Consider the following 25,692-nt stretch of genomic DNA (forward strand, 5'->3'; position numbering starts at 1 on the left):
ACTTTCTTGTGATGAAAGAAGAGTAATCTTTCATTTGGTAGTTTCTGTGTTCAAACAGTCACACAGTATTCTCTAATCTTAGAAAGATCAGTCAGAATGCTCTAAATTGGCAGGCAGGTTCTTTAGGTTCTTTTTCTAAAGGCAGACATCAAAATTTTGGGGGGATGGATCAAAGTGTGATTTGAGTTCCAAGCATGGTGAAGGAACAAATTAAACCTGTATCTCAATCCACCACTGTACTGTTTAAAAAACACCTCGCTAACAGAGTCAATCCAAAGTGAACATATGTTTGTGAAGGCAACCTTTTTTCAAAACAGCTCATGCATTGGAATGTTCATCAGCATTGCTCCATCAAACCACACGAGGCCTGCATCCATTCAAGAGTCTTCGGAGACGTGTGATGTCATCTTGAAAGAGTGAAAAGTATGCAGGGGGTTTACACACAAATGCTCACCAGCACTGCACTTCTTCCCGTCGATGCCATTAGGAAGAGCTCAGGGGGCGGCGGTGTAAGTCAATGATGAGGGCAATCAAGACCCTCCCTAAAATCTACTCCAGATGACAATAAAGCAGTTCCTCATGTGATCCTCACAACACTAAGAGTCACAGATTGTGAAACAGCTTGTATTAATCTTGTCAAAAACAAAAATATCTGAACACACATGGTCGCCCACTCAAATGCAATGCCCCAAGTCACCAGGCCTTCATCACACTTCTGCTTTTTCTCAGTCTATGGATGCCCAACCACTTCCTCTTCAAAAGTACAAGAGGGGCACAATTTAAAACACACACATACACACAGTATTGTCTAAATTGCTTCATTGTAGTTTCCTGTATTTATTCATGGTACTTATTAATTGTCTTAATCTAATGCCACTCTTTGTCATCACAGTATATCAAGTCAGCATGTGCTATGCTCATGGCAATGATGCAATGTAACACAAACCTTACTAAGGCATTGCTTAATAGCCTTAGATACTTGGTGGGTGGGCCAGGAACGGAGTTAAGGGGGCACCTCCCCCCAACACTTGTCACCAGCCAATCACGGCACATATAACTGTAGGCAGTTTTTTAAAATATTGGAGAACATTGCAAACTCAACACAAGAGGCCAGAACCCCAATTCTAACCTCCGGATTCTAACCTCCAACTGTAAAGCAGGTATGCTAATCACTCACTGTTGATGTCATTGCCTACAGTCAGACAACACCCCATAATGACTGAACTCCTGGGTAACTAACTGGGCGTTGGAATCCAGTCAAGTGTCAGTAAAAAAAATGGTTTACAATCTGGAAGTAGTAGTTGCACAAGCCGAGTGACCAAAGTGAAAATTCCACTGCAAATGCCAAAACCTGAGTGAGCCAAAAAAATATGTCAAGGCCGAACAATTCTGCATTGTTTAATTTCAATTGAAGAAAAAGTGTAATTAGTATGGACACTTCCAAAGCAGATTAGCAGTCTTTTTACACTGTAATTTTGTTTGCTTTTGTAAAGATCATTGTGGCCATTTAGACTAGGACTGGAGTGGAACCGTTTAAATGAGGAGTCAGATTCCGTGCCTTTGTTTTTTCTTCATAGCTTATTTATTTAATTATCATTAACAGCAAAATCAATCTAAATGTTCTGTTATTTGATCTACCAGGTGTTTTTTCAGCCTTGCCAGAGGTCTGCTTACATAAAAAAAAATTTTTTTAAAAACTCAAAATTTGTTGTTAGCAATCACACGGTGTATTGCTCATTACCTCTATCTACAGGACGGGAGTGGAAGCGTTTCAACTACAGCTTGTAACAATTAATGTAGGCGATGTTGAATGTAAGTGCATTGTTTTTTCATAATATGATCTCTTCTCGTTCTAGTCAGCACTTGAGCAGCAGCTCGAATTTTAAGCGATATTTTTCCAGCAATAATTAATATGGAATTTACGGTGCCATTAAGTCCAATTTCCACCCCGACCAGTTAGCCTGATCTGCCAAATGAAGGATATCAGTCGGGTATTGAAGGCATGGAGGCAGCCACTCAGCATCCCCTGTTGCCATGCCGATAGCCCAGGGAAACAAACATGGTCATTGTGATGGCTGCAGTGTATACACACATGCACTCACGCTACATAAGGAAAGTATACAGCTGTCATATCTTCTCACTCGCTAACCTTGGCACCAGAAGCGGTCGTAAACAGGAAGTCATAACTGCGTTTTCCTTTACTGACACCCCCCTCTGGTTTCTTCTCACTTGCTCCACGTCTGCTGTCTTTCTGGTATTTCCTCCTCGGCTTTTCCCGTCATTGTCGTCATGACACCATTGGCCTGCCACAAACACTCGGAATAGCCATCCCAGTGTTACATTGAAGGTTCAACCGTTGGTCAACAATGAAAAGGATTTCAAGTTTGATCCATATCAATGAGGGAATACATCATAGAAGGATCCTAATTGCAGCATATGCATCCAATGACATGTTTTTATGCACAGTGTGGATTATATCCACATGCATATTGTTATCTTTGGCTCATTCAAGGTCCCAAGCCATCAAAATACAATTTTCTGTACCGTTTAATACATAACATAGGTCAAAATGTGTCTGTGACATGGTGTAAGTTTGACATCTATGCGGTTTGTTGATTGTTGGTAATACGGTTTTTTCCTCTATGTTAAGTGCTTTTTTACTATTTTACAGCTGTAGCTGTCGTGAAATGCGCTATATAAATTGTTTTGTATATACATATATATATATATATATATATATATATATATATATATATATATATATATATATATATATATATATATATATATATTTATATAACTACGTTAGGTTTTTTTTTAATCATTCACATTTGGCAGGGTTGTTCACAACAATCTTCTCTCTGATGTGTCGGTTTAGATTACCTTTATTTTCAATTTACAGAGACTTTAACAATTCACCTTGGTAGCAGCCAAACTGGAGGGTTTGGCGCCCTCCAACCAACTGTCAATCAAGCCGAATTCCTCGTATCATTGGCGGTTAGGCATCGTGATCAGCCAATGGGCGACAGTCATAGGCGGAGCAATAGCACCGGCCAAGATGCTCCGCCGCCTGGCTCTCGAAGGAGGCGTGGGAGTGGGGGAGGCGGAGGCGGAGGCGAAGGCGGCCAGCGGTGGAGCCTGCCGCGCCCTTTCCGCCCCTTACAGCCCAGTCAGCGAGCGCTGGACCGGCGTGCAGGTAACAACAGGAACGCCGATACAAGTCCCGGAAGCAGGCAGGCAGGTTGTCCTGAGGACATTTCGGGCTTTCTGCCAACAAATTAAGAACGAGCCTCACTGGAATTGGAAGAAAACTTTATTTCGTGTCCTTTTTTTTAGTAGAGGGTGGGGGGGGGTCCGTGTTTGTGTTCACCTTTTGTGGGGCGTCGCAGTTTCTCCTTTGCCGGAGGTGACCCTCAGGTACTTTCAGGTACTTTGTTAGCTAGTTTGACGATTCTTGTGGATTTACTCGAAGAACGATATTAAAGTAACCAACAAAGGTGAGTTGAGACCCTTTCTTTATCGTGTTTATCATGACTATGCTATAAATTAACAGTTTTGGGTGGAAGTTTGTCTCTTACTGTAATTTGTCGGGAGGGCGCGCGTTCGCTTTATCGTGCCTGTCAGAGGTGCTTCTGTACGCGGGTAAGTTTGAGGTGTCTCCCGGTCCCCTGGAAGCACCAGCTTAGTGCTGCCTATCTTCTCCAACATTAACAGCTCACCACATCCCTCCAGCCACAGAAGCTGTGATTTCCATTTTTTTTCTCCAAATCTCTTGATTTGCATCTGCCGTCGTCTTTATTGCGTTTTTGCATAACATGAATAAGTACCCCATCCGTGGTCAACAGGCTTGTCACACAATGTAGTTGTCAACGTGGAGGAAAAAAAAAGAGGGACTGCAATGTGCTCAGGACAAACTCCATGTTTTGATTCTCTGTTTTGTTCAAAAGCAAACAAGGATGTCCGCAAACCTCGGAGTAGAGCTGAACGATTTTGGATAGTAATCGAATTGTGGTGTGGTGCCGCAGCCACCCACAAACAATGCTTGGTGCAAGCGTGTCAAGTAGGGCTGCCACAAATTATTATTTTGCTAGTCGAATAATCACCAACAGTAGTCACGATTAGTTGACTACATTTGTAAATCGTGGCATAATGGCACCATGCTCTTATATGACCATCAGTAGCTTACAAGAATTCTTTAAGGTATGTACAAAAGAATAATAAAGACAATTAAGATGAAAGTACATTCAACTTGTATTAAACTTTTCAGCTTGTACCAGCATTCCTGATGTCTTTATAAATGATGGAGTAATTCAAATTGAAGGCGATACTGTGGCCTTAATTTTTTTTAGCTGTAAATGTTTAGTGCATCTTAAAATGGAAGCAAATTCTAGAGATAGACCAATATGTTTTTTTCAGGGCCAATACCGATTATGAGTAGTCAAGGAGGCCGATAACTGATATTTGGAGCCCATATTAAATTTCTGTAAAAAGGAATATCAAATTTCTGTAAAAAGGAAAATATTGGCAAATAAAAAAAACTCTTAATTTTGTTGGTGTGACTTTAAGTATATGTTTATTGAACACATTTTCAGATTTGCATAATGTTGATAAAAAATACTATACATTTATTGTTAGGATTGTTATTATTATTATTATTATTATTATTATTATTATTATTATATGCATCTTTGTTATAAAAGTCTAACAAAAAGTTCCGGGAGCACTCAGGGTCATCCGCATGTCTTAAAAAGTTCAATAAAAACTGAAACAATAGCTCCATGTAGTTTTCTACAGTAAATTAAGTCCTCTAACATTTCCAATTTGACAGAAATGTTAAACTTTCACATATTTTTGGTTTGATTTCAACGCAGTTTCAAATTGATTTATCAGCCATCAGATTTTTTTAAAAAGGCAGATGCCGATATTTGTCAAAACGTAGAATATAAACTAAAACTAAAACTAAACTAAACATTTGTATTGGTTTTTAATTTTGTTTTATTCAACATTAATCCAAAACATTTTCTTTTGCTTAATGCATAATTTGATCTACACATTCAAAATGTGGTATGCACCCGGAATGGAAAAATAACTTGAAAGGTTAGGAGGAACATAATTTTTTTTCGCACTCTAAATTACCGCCTGTGTGTGCCACTGCTAACTCCATCTCGCTTCCAGAAACGACTGTCCCAATGTGAGAAATCGGGCATCAACCACAACGTGCTTCCTTTTTAGATGCTCGTTTATCACCGCCGTGCTGCTATGAAAGGGAGATTTACATAATTTTAAGTCATTTTGTGAAATGCGCCCAGACTTTCTGATCTTTTGCTAACGCTAACGCTAACACAGGTGTTAGCCAGAACACCAGTACCCACAATGCTTCTGTTTACATCACGGGATTGACCGGGATTACCACAACTGCGCATGTGCGTTGCAGACAGGCATGACATGAGAAAGCCACTACAGTTAACATGGCGTTGCCAATTGATTATTTTATTTTTTTTTCCATTTATGCATATTTTAAGCATTTATATAAATTTTATATGGATTTTCGATAAATTGTTACTTCCCTAGTCATAAAGCAATTCTGTTGCGTTTTATTGCATAGCCTTTGCGTTATATTGCAAAGCCTTTGCGTTATATTGCAATATGTTTTCAGGTTTTAATGCGTTATTTCGCAATAAAATAAATTTTGCAAGTAACGCAATGTGATTTTAGGAGGACAATGAAAGACCTCCACTTCCGTGTCGTAGCTTTAAGTGTATGACGGCTTGGAGAGATTTTTCCGCTCTAGAGATGTCCCAGACAAGGACATATTTCATGCAAACTTTGATCTAAAAAAAACAAAAGTCACTTTATTTTAAAAATACATTTTTTTCTCAAATATGTACATTTATTCTTGTAAAATTACATTTTAATAAGCCTTGTAGTGTTTTTTTTCTATTTTCAGTGTGGCCCTAATACCACTCCAATCCAAACGATTTGATTGAAATTAAAGCTGCCGATGAGTCATTTCTCAGTTGAATGATTCATTGGCAGCTGAGGAAGTTGACATTTTTCCCAAGAAATTTAGCTGGCTGTAGTGTGGTGAAATATGTGCAGAATTTTCAATCATCACTTGTACTGGCTTTATTTGACCCAACTTCAACCACAAAGCCAGTCTGGCATGAGCTGCCAATTACTTGAATTATTTAGTATTTGTGCAAAACTACAGAGAGACTTTGTTTTTTGGGGGCTCTTTAAACCAGTTTCTACTGAGCCAACACCAAATCTGCTAAACACATGGAAATGTTCAAAATGTAGTTTTTTTTTAGGGATGTTTGATACCACTTTTTTTTCAAACTGATACCAGTACGATTACTCACCGATACAGAGTAACCGATACCACTACAACTTATGATACATAAAATGTCTATCAAACCAATGAAAAAAAGAAAATAAAGGCCTTTCGTTTAGTTCTGACAAAAGGCAGAACATTCGTTCTGCAATAAGGAATTTTTTATTCCAAAATATAACACAAACAACTCACTCAGGTGTAACATAAGACAGGTTCAACTGTTTAGCATGACGCTATGAAGTTGGCAATAAGTGAGTATAGCACTGTATAATCCACAAGAGTAAGTAAACGCTCTGTGGCACTGTGTATGCCAAAACTAAACAATACAAATTCAACATTTTTTCCAGTGTTACCTGTTGAGCATTTTGAAGGGAACTACTGCCTCCTTTTATGCAAAATCTATATATTATGATATCTGGGAGACATGTCAGTGTAGGACCTGATAAGTTTATACTTCTTCCTACTCCTTTGCGAACGTGGATAGGTAAGTGGGTATTTCATTTCTAGTTACCGTTGATTGGTGTGTAACTTTCACTTGTGTTGCTTTCGTTGCTGCTTTGTTTCTGTGGTATGTTTGTTTGTATTTTTTGTCCTCATGAATGAACTTACTTTTATTGACAGTATGTTTTTTTTTTTTTTATTACATTTTAGTTTTTTAGTCACAATGTGTTTGAGATGAATTCATCCCCCCCCAAAAATTGCCAAAGCAAATCAGCTTCCCTGTCTCATGGGAATGAGCCACTGCTCAACTGTCCCCTTTTTCTTTTTTTTTTCATTTCTATAAATTAGGGTCATTTTTCTGTTCTCAGTGTGACCCGAATACTCCATTGTACCAATCGAATCGAAAAGCTTTGACTGAAACAAAAGCTGCCAATGAGTCATTCCTCAGTTGAATGATTCATTGGCAGCCGAAGAAGTTGACTCTTATTTGTCCACCGTGGTTGTTTGTCTATGTGTGGCCTGCGATTGGCTGGCTGGCCACCCGTTCAGGGTGTACCCCGTCTACCGCCTAAAGGCAGCTGGGATAGGCTTCAGCTCGCCCTGACCCTAGTGCGGATAAGCGGTTCAGACAATAGATGGATGAAAACATTTCGAACAAAACCTGTTTCTGACGCAGATGAGGATTCACCAATGTGTCAAACTGCTTCAGTATAGCGCCAACTACTGCTGAGGAGGACTTACTCAGTGTCATATTTTCTTTGCTTAAGTATCAGGGGCTGACAGCCTCCATAATACCCGATACCTAAAAATAAGGCAGTATCGGCCCGATACTGAAACCTGGTATCGGTAAGCGCCCATCCCGAAAAACAGTGTTAATAAGTTTAAATGTCTATTAAGTAGGGCTGCAAAGATGAATGGAATCGCTCTAATAATTCAATTCGTAAAAAAAGTTGACATAAAATAGAAAAATCCTGCCTGGGTTAGTCCCTTTACAGCCCGAATATGCGTGTATGTATACGGCAATCGGAATATCCCGATTGCACAGGACACTCTGCACATTCTCAACCGCAAGGACTCTTGATCTAGCCATGTAAACAGGTTTTTCCGAATGACTCAGAAATCGGAATTTTGACCTTAACCCGAATATTGACTGCATGTAAATGTAGTCAACGTCTGCTTGGACAGGGACTGAGAGGCTAATGTAAAACGAACACTTGCATACCCGTATTCAAATATTTGCATTTTCAGGCTCCAAAAATGTTGTTCATGTTGTCATGTAAGCTAAGTTTTGAATATTCATGAAGCTTTATCATCAATTCCTGAGTTATGTACCCATCATATGTACATTAAGTGCCTCTCAGAAATGACAGAAAAAAAGTATAAAGTAAAGGCATATAAGATATATAAACACAATAGCATTTGGTGAATGACGCAGATAGCAATGACATCTGTCATCAGTTACAACTGATCTTATGTAAACTGCCTCAGAAAACGACTAGCGCCATTCTAGCACTGCACTTTCTGTTTGAGTGGGTGGTGCTAGAGTGTTGTTGATACACATTACCACCCCCCCGGGGGCGGGGGGGGGAAACCTCAGCCCAGCCCAGTTTGGGTACACTGTAGTGCGGGGAGGGCGATATTTTGGCTGGTTGTGCCAGTAAACAAAAGAGGACAATAGAGGATCTCCAGCATTTGTGTTCTTCTTTGCATGTGTGTCTTTTATTTTTAAGAAGAAGACTTCCAAGTTTGGTTTATGGACTCTTAACCGCAGAAATGAATGGCAAATATGACTTTTTAACAATGGGTCTCCATCTTCCCTTGTGTGTACTTTTCAAACAATGAAATTGTTTTATTACATTGTTTTTAGCAACTATCTCCTTTGGCCCATCCACTTTGTTTGGATGAGGGAAGACTCAGCACAAAATGTTTAAAAACATTTATTTATTTATTTATTTTTGGAGGCGGAAAAACTTAATTCCACACAGTTGACTTGTAACGATACATATATAAACTGACAGCCGTCTCAGTTTACATCCATGGGGGGGGGCGGTGAGCATTAAAATCAATAGGATAATAAATTGTAAAAAAAAAAAACAACAAAAAACAGCTCATTAGAGCTGATCGAGAAATTTTCTATAGGTTTTCTTGATAATGACCAAAATCACAAAGTGTTTACATCAATAGCTATGACATTGTACTGCCAAAAACGAGGCTTTGAGGTATTCCATGTTTTCTGTTGTGTCAGTTAAGTCACTTGATACACTTTTAATGGCACCGGACATTACATTTTTTTTTCCATGGCTGTATGTTCGCTTAATAAACTGCCCAAATTTGCATTTATGTTATGCTCTTCTCAAGTCTTCTGCTCTTGAAAAGGTTCCCATTAAATCAACAGCAAAGGTTTCCATTTGACTTATCCGTGACGTGTCGGTGCATGTGTCCGGGTGATTCACTGTCTAAAGGGTACAATGGTACAGATGCTGATCAGAGTAGGTGCCACTCGATCCAGAAGCTGAACAAAATTCCCTTTTTTATTCTTTCTACCAGGAACGCCAACAAAGATAATAGTCTCTCCCTCTAAAAGTTTGCACACCCGTGAGGTGTAAATCTTTCGCGCTGAGAAGAATCACTGGCTCACACAAACATGCAATACTTTTTTTTTTTTTTTTTTTAACCCTCTAAGAATGGCGGGAGGAAGAGGAGACTCGGGCGTGGCTCCCTTGCTAATGACGGGTTAGCGTCGAAACTGCTGTTTACTGTCGACGCTCGTTCCCTGCACGCACAAATGAATGCAAGCGATGCATAAAAACGCTCAGTCGTGTGTAGAGCCACAGAAGCAGCGCAGTGACTTTGGAAGCCAGCATTGTTTCACACTGGAGGAACACTCTTTAAATGTTTGCTCTTGTGTCAGCAGATTGGTCCAAAGTACTCCATAGCGGCAGTTAGATCCGCCTTGTTAAAAACCTGTGTACCGGTTAACAAAGTACATGGCTTTGCGTTCTTCTTCCCTTCTAATCTACTGTTTTTTTTTTTTTTAATGGCTGTTTTTGTTTATGTGCCATTCGCCTCGTTTGTTTTGCCTGTACCTGACTACATTTGACAGTGACTCCAGAAGCGATGCATTTTGGCTTATGACGAAACTCTTATCAATGTTTTACTTTCCTCTATTTTAGTCTTTCCTCTACTTTAGTCTTCTTGCTGAAAGCTAATTAGCCTCTGCTGTGCTCCGCCTCTAACTTATGTCAACACTACATTAGATGAGATGACATATAAAGGTTAGTTAACGGGTATTTCCTGATGTACGCAGCGCTTAAGGGTCTGGGTTCAGATATCAGCTGATGCGCTGCGGAAAGATTGCTCATCCTCTGCTAGTGACGACTGCATCAATGGAAATGTTTGCAGTGTCTCGGACGCTTTTTGACGCACACGTGATGCAAAAACGCAAATCCTGTTTGAGCAAGCAGCACTTGAAACTCTACACTGCTGCAAGCAGGAGAGTGGCGGAACCAACTTGAGCGCATTGAAAAGCAACAGCCATGTCAGCTGATTACATTTTGAGGAAACTCCAGCGTACTGTACTCCCTTTTCCACTGCAGTTGACACATGGAAGTGACCATTTTCCCAACCAGATGACACAATTGTGTGTCCTAACCTATTTTTCTTTTTGTAATTGGGGCCAAAGCACCAGTCAATGCAAACTTTAAAAAATTACCCCAATTACTGTTTACACTGACTGACATAACGTCGAGTGGACATGTTTATCACGAAAAGATCTTACGAAAAAGTCTGAAGGATCTATGCCCGAAATTGAACACAGACTGCCATTTTTAATTTGAAGCTACCATTTCGAGCGAATTCCAGAGTTTGTTCTTTGGCAAACTGAGCAAATGAGCCCCAATCAGATGCAGGTGTCATCAGTGTTTTCCGGTCCTTATTGATGTAAGGCACACATTTTACTTAAGAAAAATTGACATATCACCAAACTAAAATGTGAAAAAAAAAAAAAAAAAAAGTATGTGATCTGAACCCCTGCACATCATTTGATATTTTTGGGGAACGTATTCTTCATTATACATTGAAAAACTCACCTTTGTGCTGTTTTGTAATCAGTTTAAAGCCATATCTAATTACAAATATTGCAACAGCATCTGGGATGTCTGGGAGTGAAGATATGTTCTAGTGAAGAAGGGAATAGCTTCAGCTATTCAGGTCATAGCCTTGTCTTATAGAAAACAATGCTTTAACACCATCTTGTGATATCTATAACAGAGCTGGGCATTCCGCCTATGTGACGGACCAGTCCGTCTATCCACCTATGAGGGACCCCCATTTTGTAGGAGATAAATGATAGATGGGAAACATAAAAAAATAGTGAAAGGCTCATTGGGAAATCTAGTCACAACTGCTTCAACTGTTCCCCGCCGACGAAATTTCTGCCAGAAAAAATGGATTGACGTGCGAATAGTGGTTAGCTGCAAATCGCTCGTTGTCCAGCAACGCTTGAAAACGGGCCCTGATTCAAGGGAGATTCAGCTTTGGCACAAAACAGGTGAAAGTCGCACAGTGTATGCCCAGATTTAATTCTATCCTGTCCTATTTTATCACTGTGTTTAGTGGCCCAAAAGTGGGGTAGCAAAAAAGTTGTACAATAGGCGTATGGTGTTTTTTTTGTAAACTACTTACCTCGAGATGTTGGAACACTTTTGACTTTGGGGGATTTCTTCACATTCTTTCTGAACTGTTTCAAGTTTGTGGCCCTTAACTGCCTCTCCCTCTCTACATTTTTCCTTTTTTTTTTTTCGATTTGGCATCTTCCTCTGCGCAACCCTCAGTAGGAGAGTGGGTCACCGAGGCTGTGTGTGTGTGAATGTTTGGATTGAGATTGTGTTACATAGCCGCATTGTGTAATTGCGAGGTGTGTCTCCGCCGTGGCCGCTCTGCCGTCTCCGTTGTGGAGACGCGGCAAAATGGCGTGTGTGTGAGGGACTGATGGTGACCCGAAAGGAAGCTTTTCGCACGTTGATCATTGCTGTCATAGGAGAGCGAGGTTGGTGTTATAAGTTTGCAGTTAAAACATAAGTCGGTTCTCATGCTGACTAACTGTGTGGAAAAGTAACACATTAACAGTAGAAAAGTTTTTTAAATGTTATCGAGTGAAAGCTCAAAGGTAACAAAATCTGTTCCGGTTTGCTTGTCCAACTCAAAATTTGAATGATTGAAGAAATGACTAAGTAATAAATACAATGAGGCTTTAAAATCATTCTTTTGAAATTGATTATTGATAAATGGTGTGTGTGTCCCACAGACGAGCATCGTCACCCGTGCAGCCGATGACATGCTGCCCTCCGGGCCGTCAGAGAGAGGGCCAGTCTGAATGGCGCCCTAGTGCCGCCGCTCTCCCCCTAATTTGAAAGACCTCGCCGTCTCGCCTGCGTCCTCCGAGCCCAGCTTCCACAAACCTCGTCGCCGCCATGGATATTCTGACGGACGACACGGAGGGATGCTACTTGAACCGCAGCGTCAAATTTTTCTACGAGAAAAGCGGCAAGAACATCAGCGACCACTGGCGCCGCCGTGACTACGTGATCGTCTCGCTGGGCATGACAGTCTGCTTCATCGTCATCTTCTCCAACCTGCTGGTCATCGGGGCCATTTTAAAAAACAGACGCTTTCATTTTCCTATCTATTACTTGTTGGGGAACCTGGCTTTGGCAGACCTCTTCTCAGGTACGTCAACTGCTGACATGGTTCTTTGTCAGTGGACCAACGATAAACAGTCAACTCATTTCGTTGATTGACGACGGGGAAAATAAACATATTTTTATACATTTTGTTTTTAATGGGATGTTGGAGTCTCTGAATGTTCTGACCTGTTTCTGTGCAACATTGTACAGAATGTTTCCTGGATAATTTGCTGTAACTTCACTTCCAAAAGTTGACCTTGCATTGGCCTTCTATTTGAGTGACTCAACAGCAATTCCGTTTTTACTCAATTGCTTCAAGACACAGTCAACAGTCAGGTCTTCCAAATTCTTAAATGAAAAGTCAAGTCAAACCAAAAATTGTCTTTAAATAATATGTTGTATGTGCCCATTTTGATTACAATTGTGTTTGTGGAATATGAGTTAAGCAAAATCCACCTGTTTTTATCCATCTCAGGGGGCGGCCATTTTGTCACTTGCTGCCGACTGAAAATGACATCACAGTCGCTCATGTCTCAGGTAACAACCAATCATAGCTGACCTGTTTTCTGAAGCTCAATTGTGATTGGTTGTTATCTGAACCCTGGGCAACTGTGATGTCATTTTCAGTCGTCAGCAAGTGACAAAATGGCCGCCTCCTGAGGTGGATAAAAACAGTCGGATTTTGCCGCTTAATTCATATTCCACAAAAACAATATTGATCAGAATATCAAGTTTAGACCAGTAGGGCTGCATAGAACATATTATTGCAAAGACAATTTGGGGGTCGACTTTAGCTTCAAACAAAACAAAACGAGTGCCGTGCAGCCACAGATGGGCATCATTGTGTTGGATTTTGTGTGGTTTCATAAAGATTTTACAGTGACTGCTGTGCAAAACAAACAGTGCCTTGCACCAAACAAGACAAGACAAATGTGGGACTGTAAAGGCGAGTTGATTCAGCATAATATGTGTGAGGAGAGTTAAGATACAGAAAAACATTTTTTTTTTTTACCTCATTTTTACCTCTCAATTCAAATAGTTCTTGGCAATGAACATTTGAATATTCATCCTATTGCACATACACATTCCTGAAAGAAGATACTGTATATCCAGACATCTGTCACATCAAACCCTTTACTTTACATAAATGCTAAGTCATGTCAAATTACTAACTTGACTCAATCCAAAATTCCTATTCAGGTAACCAAACATTTGTTTTGTTCTTGATCGTTGTAAGAGCTCTTGTATCATACTAGAAACATTCTTCATATGGGGATGTTGTTGAGTTAAAAAAAATATATACAAAATTGGAGGTGAGACGTTGTTGACAGTGAGGCCTATCCAGAAGCCCACAATAAAGTTGCAGTTGACAGTTTAACTGACTAACGATAGCTGCGGTGCACTGCGGCACCAAAGAAGCTGCTTGCACGTGTCTGTGTGGTCTTCCACTGGAGAACATTAGTCATGCTGCCGGGGCATGTTGCCTTTAAGGGGCTCATCCTCTGCACTGTAGTGTCAAGCCTATAAATCGCACTTGGTAGCTTTGTGGGTTTAAGCATAACTTGGGCGACTAGGACACCATCCAACGATGGGATGGGCAATGAACTCATTTCACTGATCGATTATGGGGAAAATAAATTAGTAGCTCACTGATCGATTATGGGGAAAATAAATGAGTAGTTTTGTGATATATCTTTAAAAGGATAGGGGAAACTCTGAATGTTCTTGATTCCTGTTTCAGTGCCTGTATTGTATTTGGTACAACAGGGTGTTATTATTCCGTTTTATGAAGGGCAACAGATGGGTACACAGTTTAATTGTACCTTCTGCCATCTAGTGGAAGAGAAAACCTGACCACAATCAGCTGGTGCTGCTATAAAAAAAATGGATGAATTGGACACTGTTGATGAATCTACAATGGGCACTATCTGTCGGCCTCAAATGATGATGTATCTGTCTTCCTTCTTTCACAGGTGTCTCCTACCTCCACTTGATGTTCCACACAGGTCCGTGGACTATCAAGCTGTCCAAATACCAGTGGTTCGTGCGTCAAGGGCTGATCGACACCAGCCTGACGGCATCCGTCCTCAACCTCCTGGCCGTGGCCGTGGAGCGCCACCAGACCATCTTCAACATGCAGCTCCACAGCAAGATGAGCACGCGGCGTGTCTTCGTCATCATGATCTTCATCTGGCTGGTGGCCATCGTCATGGGCCTGGTGCCCACCATGGGGTGGCACTGCCTGTGCGACCTGGACAAGTGCTCCACCATGGCGCCGCTCTACAGCCGCAGCTACCTGGTGTTCTGGGCGCTCCTCAACTTGCTCACCTTCTCCATCATGGTGGCCGTCTACACTCGCATCTTCTTGTACGTGAGGCACAAGAGCAAGCAGATGTCGCAACACACCACCCAGATGAGACATCGGGAGACGGTGCTCAACCTGATGAAGACCGTTTCCATGATCTTAGGTGAGGCGGCACATCATCGTGACACATTTGGGAGATTCACTTTATCGCCGACTTAAGCGGGGTAAATTACTTTTCCTTTCGGCTTGTTTGGGGTCGCCACGGCACGTCATCCTTTTCCATCACAATCTACCTTCGGCATCGTCCACTCTAAATTCAACTCCCCTCATGTCCTCCCTCACGTTGGCCATTCATCTTCTTTTAGGTTAATCTAGCTCTCTTGCCTGGCAGTTCCTCCTACCAATACACTCACTATCTCTAGTATGGATGCATCCAATCTCAATTTGCCCCCTCCAACTTTCCAAAAGAGCTTACCTTGGCTGTCCCTCTATTGAGCTCATTTTAAATCCTATCCAACCTGGTCACTCCTAAAGAGAACCTCAGTGTCTTCAATTCCAACACTTCCAATTCTACTTCCTGTTGTTTCTTCAGTGCCATTGTCTCTAATCCGCACATCATAGTCGGAATCATCACGGTTTTAAAAACCGTGCTGCTAAATATTCAATATACTTTTTGTACAAAAACTGAGGGAAACGGGGAGTAAAAATCCCGGAAAAATGGGAACATTTCCAAATATGAAAAAATATTCAAGGAAGAAAAAAAAAACTGACTATGGGAATCTGTAGGTGCTGAATTGTGAATATACAGGGGTTCACTGTAGTTTTAAATTGTAATATCACCAATCACCACTATATGGGGCACTTGTCCTAATTGTGTTTACACTAGGTCTTATACTGCTTAATATTACAACGTGAGTTAGACCTAGTATTTTTTTTTTTTGCGAATTTGGAATGATATGCAGGACAAACATAGAACCTCAATAATATTAATTTTGAGTTAGTCCATTTTTGTGAAAAAAAATGCAAAATGAGTTTTTGCACTTAATGTTGGCTTCTTGTTTAGAACTTTTGTGCCATCCTTGAATAGTATTTATTCTTTTTTTAATGCAAGAGAGAGGCTACATTGCGGTCGGTCAGTATTGTTGTAATCTGACTGACCAAAATAATTCTTATAAGTAATAATTTACAGACTTCTGTTTAGGCCACGATTGTTGAGAGAGGTAGAATTTTGTGAACGTTGTCACGGTAAATGCTTAAAAGACCGCAGGTCAAAGTGTTTGGTAAGTTAACAACTCTAATTGAAGTAGATAAATTCTTTTATATGTTTTTTTGTAATTCATATTAATTTAGAGTTTGTTTGCTAAAAAATACATGGAAGAGGACCTTGAAAAAAAAAAATCTCATATCAAATGGCAATCTCAATACTGAGGAGAAAAACCTCAATTCGATTTTTCAAAATCGTTCAGCTCTACCGTATCCCCTGCTTTAGTAGCCAAAAGCTTGCTGCTTGTAGCATGCCTGCACTTGGTATGCCTGCACTTGTTCATCCAGAATCTCCCGGCACACACACCCCTCCCCCCACCACTCCCCTTTTCGTTCCGTAGTAGAACAATCGCAAAGTACCTCCCCGCCCTTCTCCTTACACTGTGTCCGAGCCTCCCCGTGCCTCTGTTTTACTTTTCCAACACGACAATAAATTCCTCAAGTTGTTTAAAGTCCCGCTCGTCTTTTCTACCGTCGCTCAGCAGCAAGCGCTTGCCACCTCTGGCATGTGAGGGAGGCCAGGAAAACCCTGGCGTGCCTTGACAAGGAGCTGCATGCTTGAGTTACTATGACAGAGTGAAGTGTGTGTGTGTGTTGTTTGTGTGTCCCAGGCCAGAACCATCTCAAAGTTTACATCTGGTGCGTGACACTCGATTTTAGTCCTTGGCCTCACGCGTTCCTCAAATTGCTCGCATCACACTTTACGCTGTAGCGTGCGCACATTGTTATCAATTCGCTGAAAGGATTCCTGAGCTGCCCAATCAAGTGTTATGATAATGAAATGTGATCATGCAGACTAAACTGCGTGTGTGTGCGTGCATGTGTGAGGAATTTACAGTACATTCCCGTTCTCCCTTTCGGACCTCCTGCTTCGGACATTCTTCAGCACATCCATCTGTTTTCTTTTCTAGTGTACTGGCACAATTGTATATTTATTCTTTTCACTTGTCTCCACCAAGACGAGTTTTTGTTGCTTTTGTTGACTCGAAATTCATGGACACTGGCCCGGATGGGCCAGTACAAATTTCATGAATAAATACGATAAAATCAACACGTTCTTGCATTTTTAACATTTGATTCCAAATTTTGACTTTTACCGACTTAAATTGATCAAACAAAACAAAACAGGGCCAGTGCCGGTTCTGATAGGGCCACCAAGAGCAATTACGGCAAATTACAGTGGAACCTTGCATGATTAATCTATTCCACTAAAATCCAAACGTATGAAATCCAAAGCAATATTTTGAACAGGAAATAATGTCAATCCAAATGATCCATTCCAGACATCCAGAAATATAACAACAAAAAATTTTTTTTTTTTATCCAGAATGATTATAGTTTCAAATATGAAAACAATGTGAAGTTAATAAAAATGACTAATTAAGTGTATGAATGAAGATTTAACATCACTTTTACCATTATCGAAGCCTCTTGATGGCATATACAACGTCGAGGGGAGACTGTAGCCATTTTCCTAGTTCTTTCTTGAATTCTCTGGTGTTTTTGTTTTTAACTCGTCTGCTGGCAGCATAAAATAAAAGCACGTCAGCCTTACAGCTTCCCTGCACTGAGGTGGTTTATTTATTTTATTGAATGAGATGGGTAAATAAGACCGGATGTGGTCTGAGAAAGAGAGACGAAACGGCGTTATAACAGATTAATGCATGCTTTTATTTTGAAGCTCTGACTATTGACTGGATGTGTTACGCAGATGTTGCCTAGCAGACCGGGCGGGTTATTGCGGGCGAAAAACATGCGGATGTATGAAAACGGGGGCAAAATTTCAACCTTAGTCATAATCAGTAGTCCGAAGACTTATTGTTCCATTGTCCTGTAATGGAAGACCCTGCATGTCTGCAAAGAGAACTATCTCTGTTATAATGACGACAAATGTTTGTTCGAATATGATACATTTCCATGAAATCATACTTAATTCCCATGGAAAGCATCCATTTTGGAAAATCCCCTATCTTAACTTTCTATGGAAAAGAATCAGAATTTTACTTGAGATCCCCCTCCCCTTTTGAACCCTAGTTGTCGCGACTTGGTGTTTATGCTTGTGGAGTTATGTGCTTTTCTTTTTTATGTACACACAGCCATATTGGATATGTAAAAAAAAATAAAATAAAAAAAATAATAATAATCATTTAAAGGAATCACTCAGGTTTGTGCATAATTGTAGCCTTGGTGCAGTGACGCAACATCCCTCTGGCTCCCTCTACAGGCTGGTTTGTGATCTGCTGGACTCCCGGCCTGGTGGTACTGCTGCTTGATGGCCTGGGCTGTGACGAGTGCAAAGTGCTGCGCTACGAGAAGTACTGCCTGGTGCTGGCCGAGTGCAACTCCCTGGTCAACCCCATCATCTACTCCTTCAGGGACAAGGACATGCGGAGGACCTTCAGGGAGATCCTGTGCTGCCTGTGCCGGCGCGGCGGCGACAAGTCCAACGCGTCTGGCGTGAACTTTAACACCCTGGAGCACGAGGTACTGTCTGAGAGCAACGGAACCGAAGTCACCAGTTTCAAACAAAACAGCCACTAGCCCCTCCCCCTGACCCTGATGACTGTATGCTCACCTCACGTCTGTCAGGAACCACAAAACGGGCTTGCCACATTTCTGCTCATTATTTTCCGATTTTCTTTGAAATGTGTAAAAGTAACGAATGCAGCCCCAAAAAAAAGAATCACAAATTTTAGCGCTTTTTTCATCAAATCCAGCATTGGGGAAGGCATGTCTTATCTACACATTCCTCACATTTTTTTAAGTCCATTTCATTCGATCCCTGTCAGTTTAGCCCATCTAATAAGCATCTTAGTTTGTTTGTGTACTGGGACTTCAAGTGTCCATGCCAGAAACACGACTAGTACACCAGTCTTATTCTTTAGTGCTGCGATAACCATCTCAGGTCATTCTGGAACATGACAAAATCCACCATAGCACCTTAGTGCCTATATTTTTTTCCAGCCAATTTGCTTACTTTCCATGTACGTACTTTTAAATGACATATCCAGTAACACTGTGATTACAAAACATGAAACAACCCACATGTGCACACACTGAAACAGTAAACGACATAACAAACAACGGATAGCGACAACGCACAAGTTAAGAAAATGACTAAATACATCAAATTTGGACTGCAAGTAACGATTATTTTAATAATTGATTCATCTTTATTTTTTTCATGAATTGATGAATCAGATTTAAAAAAAAAAAATGTTTTCATTTCCATCCCTTTATTCAAAAACAGGACATTATTTCAAATCGGTGTGTAGAAAATGCACAAACATAATTTATGATTCAGTGACTCGTTTGTTCTGTTACATGTCATAAAATACGCCAAAACGTTATTTTCCAAAATAAAAACAGATGTGTGCAAAGGTTTTATTTTGATTCAGCACAAAGATAGTCAGTCTGCTTTCATGAAGGACTACAAAAATCTGAATATTTTTTTGTTGAAATTCCAAAGATTTGGGCAATTTTAAATTAAAAAAAGACTCTAAACCATTAATCAATTGTCCAAATTAATTCTCAATTGATTGGATAAGTTATTGATTAATCATTGCACCTCCACATTAAATTTGACAAAGCCTGCAAGTTGGCCAGGAGTGGCTCGCCCCTCCGTTGGTTTAAATTATAGCCATTTCACAAAATCAAGTAAGTACCATTTATCTGTTAGCTATCGTGAATCCGTGCACCCCCAAAACTCAATGCAGCTCTGCCTACCTTTTGGTTTTGACAGATAGTGTCGTACACATGGGTTTGTGCGTGATAGTCTTTAAGATGACTGAGTCTTGCTCAAAAGTGGCTCTGCTGTATGTATGCACCTATGTCATCCGTTGACATAATGACAGATTATATCCCATTTGCCCGCTTAATTTTCAACCACATATGACCAAGGCCCGATTGAAAGCTGTGCATATCCTTTTCCAAGCATTTTATTCTGCTTACATTGCCATGACTCTTACAGGCATTGGCCTAATTTAGCAATTAGATGTCGATTTATCGCATCTTGAAGCAAATGATTTTAGTCATATAAATCATCACCACAGATCTGTGACACGTACTAAAGTGTGCCACGTGCAAGCTAACGATTAGGACTGTGTCACATGTGTATTGTAATTCCAGCCTCAGACGTCGCCTTGGGAAACTTTTGACCCCGAAGCACAAAGTGTTGCGTTTTTAGAGCTTCACATGCAACTATGATGAATTCCATTTGGTTGGGAGGCGGCTTATTGGAATGCAGTGGTCATCTGTGACTCACCTCACTGATGGCCTCTTGGTCTGTTGCCCAAAACAAAAACAAAAAAGTCCTTTTCTGAATTTAATGGTTGTTTTTATTGCACTCCATGCTGCCAAACACATGCTGACCTTCCGGCCGCTCCCCATATGTGTGCATTCATATTTTTTGGGAAACACTTAGGGATACACAGTAAATGGACATGAAAGTCTCGCTAAAGTGTGCTTATCTCAATTCAGATGAAACTAACCCGAATGAATCTCAAAGGCAAATAGGAGACATTTTGCTTTCGCCGGTGTTTAGTCTTGAAAAGCGTTTGAATGCATGTCGCTTTGCCACCGATGTCCAGCTGTGCGCGGATGCGGCATAATTGCTCTGATTGGTCGCGTGTGTGTGGTTAGTCATACGCAAAACACACACACATGTGCATCTGTTATTGCTGCTTACGGGAAATGGAGAGGCATGCAATTACAAGCTAATTTTACTGAAGGGAAACTCCAACAACAAAGCAGGAGAGGGCGCTGTTTCCTTTTTAAAGTGCAGACTGTCAAAAAACGATCCCTCCTTATTTCCCATTCAACATAATGGAACTACCCCGCGACCCTTGTGAGGATAAGCGGTATCGATAATGGATGGATGGATGGATGGATAATGGAACTAGTTTGTTCCAGGTTCAAGCTGTAGCCATCACAAAACATTTGTAAGCAATAGTGTTAATCAGTAACATTTTAGCTTTCTCAAGGGTTGAAAATAAGCTAACTGCTGTACTATTATTGCCATAAAGCAATTTTGGAAAATGATGTGATGGTAATAGGTCACATCGTAGCTTCGCCGTCGTGCTTTTTGTGCTTCTTTTAAGGTGTATTTTTGCTTAATTCCAAATTATACAACCACGGGGCACTTGGGATGTTGAGCACTGTTCTCAAAATCTAAAAGACTATGACCGAACATGACGTAGTTACTCACAGTTCTTCATTTTTTTTTTTTTTTTGAATGAATAATAGCAGTGTGAATGAAAGTGATATTTCTGTTCATAATCTTTGCCTTACCATCAACGTGGTTATACTCCAATTTGTTGTACTTTGTTGCAGGCCATTCGAATAATAAATTCACAAATCAGCAGTATATGTGAGACGTGTGATGTTTAACAAGCCTCTTTTTAATCCGCCTCAATGGCCGTATCAGACATCCGCCTGTGCCTTTTACGCACAAACCAGTAATTGCCATCTAAATCCACTCCCGGCTTTGTGATATCCCCTTTCACACAGGTGGTGCTCTTCCTCTGATACTAACCTCTGAACGCGGCTCAGCTTTACCCCCCCCCGCTCTCCAAAAAAAGCGTTACAACTCAAGCTTTCATAGCGGTGTGAAAGGGCCTTCTGATACGACTTTGAAGATAGAACTGAAGCCGAACTTTGTTCCCCGAAGTTACAATTATGTGTAAATGGTACCAAGATGAGCAAAAAAAGGCAGTGTAAAAAGGCGTTATGAGTTCCTAAGGTAGAAAATACTGGGTAGTGGGTTCCCCCAATTCTTGTTGGTACCATTTACTCAGCAGCTACAGAAAAAAAGGTGTTAAAATACTTTTTATCCCCACAGACAGTGTAAAGGGGGTTTGTGATACGACTTCTAAAAGCAGAAAATTGCTTGGTCGACTTCATACGCCTATTCAGTATCAGTAAAATTGACACAGATGAAAAGGTGGGAAATGGCAGTTTTGCACTTTCCTTAAAACCAGGATTTGTTGGCAATTTTCAAATTTCTGAGGTGGTATTAGAAACCCCTTTCATACTGACATCCAAAGTTTTTTTTCATTTTTAACGTGTCATGGTTGGTTAAAAAAAGCACCAACATAGAATGGCAGTATGAAGTCATCCGCGCAGATTTCTGCCGTTGGAAGTCTTATACAAAATCCCTTTTACACTGCTTTTAAAAGAAGAGAATTTTTACGAATAAAACATAAATATAAAAATTTGTGTTTAAAAAAACCCGTTATGTTGTAATGTATGTTTATAGCGAAAATGTCCTTTCTTATTGTCAATTAATATCGTACATGAGTTTTTGTTTAATTTAATACCCAATACTTGTACTGTTTTAAAATCATACACTCAAAAAATATTCCATATTTTTTATAAAAAGCTAAAACAAATACTAAAACGAATAAAAACAAAACTAAAACAAAGCGTTTTCGAAAAAATAAAAACTAACAAATCTGCTCGAAAACTATTTCAAACTAAGTGAATTAAAAAAAAACAAAGTCATAAACAAAATAAAAACGAACAATAAAACAATAATAAAAACAAATCCAAAACTATTCCAGCCCTCCTCAACATGCAGACTGGCAAACATGTTAGCTAATTCACTTCCAGCCAATTCTATCCACGCATTCACTGACACCCACATCACTCACCAGGCCAGACCCTCCTTTTTAAAACCAGACACTCACAAAGTCAAAGATGCTACAGTCGAACATGAAGATGTGCTACCCCAAGTGAACCAAAATAGTACTTGCAACTTACTAACACGGAAGGGGGTGAGAAGTTGACCCTGCAATTTCATGCCCTTGGAGGTAAGCTAGCATCTTTCTGCTTTTTTTTTCAGTGTCACACTTCTGTCTAAAAAGTAAGTAATATACCGGTAGTAGTAAAAGTAGACGTAGCATCAGAAACCCTCTCAAAGTAGAACATTCCTGGGTAAACTTCATACCCACCATCCTGTTTGGTTGCTGTTTATACAGAACAGCAACAAGGGGAAAAATAGCGTCTTTTAGGGGCACTGTCTGCACGATTTCCACTTGGTCTTGGTCAACTAACTTGTTTTCCTCTGCTTTCTTTCTTCCTGACCCGGTGTCCCCCCACTTCCTCCTATACGCTATCACCTCTTCCTCCCTTCTGTTGCCACTTCCTGTAGAACTCAAAGTCTCGCGACATGGAGCTGATGGAGAAGAGCAACGGGGCGCCGCTCATCAGCAAACACTCGAACATGACGCCATCTTCGGAGAGTTGGAATTAAAACACAAACACTTGTTCCATATAAAGGCCTCGAGAATGAAGATGTACACAAGTTGACGTCGTAACTTGTGCGTGACAGTTGGTGTAGTCTGGGCCTCATTTCCTGTTTTATGACCTGCCAGTGACATTTGGAAACACTGCAGCACTGCCTGCATGATGGATGTTGCCACATCGATGTGTGTGCAAGTCTTTTTTTAAATTTTTTTTTTTTTGGGGTCACGTTTGTGAGCTCCTCAGCAAGCTTTTGTCAGCCTTCAGAGAGGAGGACACAAAAGTAATAAACCAGAAATATGAACAAAGAGCTAATACATTTATTCAACTTTTTTTTTATGCAGTCTACCATCTCAAAAGTACTCTGAATGTTATATTTATGTTGCTTTTGTTTGTAGCCAGATAAGTGGTACCTCAAAATTCAAGGATATGTTAAATACTGTGGTTCATTAGCTAAGCAAGTTAGGAAGAAGTACACAAATTTAGTTCTAAAGATTTCAACTGTGATTTTTATGCAGTCGTGGCAAGCAGTTTTAAGTAGTGATTGAAAATTTGTCATTTGACTAATTTGGCTATTTCAGCATTCCCCCCACCATTTGAAACAAACTTTGTGAATACATTTTCCAACAGTTTTTCTGGAAACAAAATATAATTTGTGGACTATCTCTGGAAAATAAATTAAATTTGTGCAAAAAGTGGACAGTTGGGAAACTGTGCAAAAAGTAAAACTTTGGGGAAAACTTAAGTATTTCAATAGATAGGGAAAGTGCATGACATTTACATAATAGAATTCAAGTTTGGTCAAATTTACTCAGTGTGAAACATCTGAGCAAATGAAAAAAAGAACAATTAATAGAATTGGTACAAAAGTTGTAAATATATTAAGTAAAAAAAAAGGGAAAATAAGTCAAATATTGGGACGGGGGAATTGGAGTAATTTTTTTTTCAAAACGTTTCAGGGGAAAAAATTAATTTGTGCAAATGTTGAAAAACACAATACATTTGTGCAAATGTGGATAAATGTGAAAAAGTAGGAGACATGACATGCAAAAGTCAGACATTATTTTTTTTTTTTAATTTAAAATTAGATTTGTCCAAGAATGCAAAAAAAGAAAAGGTTGAACGAAATGTCAAAAGTCATACAATTGTTGCAAGTAGTACACATTTGGGGGAAAAAAGTGCATCACAATAAAAATCAGGGAAAGGCATACAAAAAGTCTGAATCAATGCAAGTTATTTGTGAAAATGCCAAAATTCTGAAAACAATTTGTGTAAAGCATTTTATATATATGTGCCACAAAAATAACATTTGAAAAAAATCATTTTCATCCAAACGGTTGGAACATTTTTATTTATAAAGAAGTCAAACTGGAATTTATGTAAATAGTTGCAAAATAAATCTAATTGGCAAAATATAAAATGTTCAGGTTTTTTCTTTGTTTGTTAGGGCCAGACCGATATGGCATTTTTAAAAAAAATTTTTTATAAAGGTTGATGCCAATTCCAATATTTGGTAAAATTCCGATAACCGATTAATCGGCTTATTAACTTAAAAAATGCATAATGAATAATTTCTTTTTTGGTCCCCAAATGCTTACATCAATAAAGATATCAATTACAGGCAGAACATTTGACTGTTTTACACTTTGTTCCCCAGTATTTTCAACAGTTGGAAAAAAAATCGTCAGATTTTTTGCACATTCGTTTTTTTCTGGGCAGGGGTCAAGATCATTATCGTTTTTTGGTGTTAATGTGTGTGTGTGTGTGTGTGTGTGTGTGTGTGCGTGTGTGTGCGTGTGGGGGGGGTGTGTGGGGGTGTGTGTGTGTGTGTATATATATATATATATATGTATATATATATGTATATATATATATATGTATATATATACATTTTTTTTTAAATGTGAAGTTTTTGTGCATTTTTTTTTTTTTAAAGCGTTAATATTGGTTGGCTGATGGATCGGATGAGCCCTAGTTTATACATTATTGAATTGAATTTTTAGCAGTGACAATATAAGAATACAAAGTGAAGCAGGAAATGATAAAAAAAAATTGAAGTCTCTGCCAAAACTTTAGTCCATGATGGTATCTACAGTCCTTGTGCATGTACTAGACTGACTTTTTGTTGTCGTATGGGAGTGAAGCTTCATGCTGGCGTAGTTCCAAGTATTTATGACGCCATTGAGGAATGTGTACAGTGAAGCATTGAGGGCACTTCCACATATTGATTGGGATCATTCTGTGTGTTTTTTTTTTTTTTTTAATAATATGACTCACTGTGATGTCATTAAATGTTTTTCCCTTCTAGTGATGTCACATGTCCATTTGTTTAGGTCCACATGAGGTGTCACTCATTTACTCGCTTGGATTGCGTCGTAATTCTTCTACCTTTCACTCGTCCTTCCTGATCTCCTCCTTCCCTC

At 39.7% G+C, this 25,692-nt stretch overlaps 1 protein-coding gene across 2 annotated transcripts; it reads left to right on the forward strand.

Moving 5' to 3' along the window:
• Positions 1-3,066: 3,066 nt before the first annotated feature.
• Positions 3,067-24,896, forward strand: lpar2b (lysophosphatidic acid receptor 2b). 2 transcript variants are annotated; one of them, XM_086034370.1, is made up of 5 exons: positions 3,067-3,196; positions 12,081-12,502; positions 14,433-14,927; positions 18,252-18,511; positions 23,178-24,896. In XM_086034370.1, exons 2-5 carry the CDS (start codon positions 12,247-12,249, stop codon positions 23,277-23,279), a joined length of 1,113 nt encoding a protein of 370 aa, XP_085890496.1. In that variant the 5' UTR covers positions 3,067-3,196; positions 12,081-12,246; the 3' UTR covers positions 23,280-24,896. The 2 variants fall into 2 exon arrangements, with proteins under 2 accessions (XP_085890496.1, XP_085890495.1); XM_086034369.1 differs by having other exon boundaries at positions 3,092-3,497.
• The last annotated feature ends 796 nt before the right edge of the window (positions 24,897-25,692 follow it).

Source organism: Filicampus tigris, chromosome 6, assembly GCF_054856515.1.
Source record: "Filicampus tigris isolate MCC_2025a chromosome 6, RoL_Ftig_1.0, whole genome shotgun sequence".
In the NCBI taxonomy this organism is placed as follows: domain Eukaryota; kingdom Metazoa; phylum Chordata; class Actinopteri; order Syngnathiformes; family Syngnathidae; genus Filicampus; species Filicampus tigris.

Bases quoted from the DNA above. Each gene is read 5' to 3' on its own strand.
- lpar2b (XM_086034370.1), top strand. From the start codon at position 12,247: ATGGATATTCTGACGGACGACACGGAGGGATGCTACTTGAACCGCAGC. The intron at 12,503-14,432 runs GTACGTCAACTG...CTTCTTTCACAG, and splicing joins TTTGGCAGACCTCTTCTCAG to GTGTCTCCTACCTCCACTTG. The intron at 18,512-23,177 runs GTACTGTCTGAG...CACTTCCTGTAG, and splicing joins TTAACACCCTGGAGCACGAG to AACTCAAAGTCTCGCGACAT.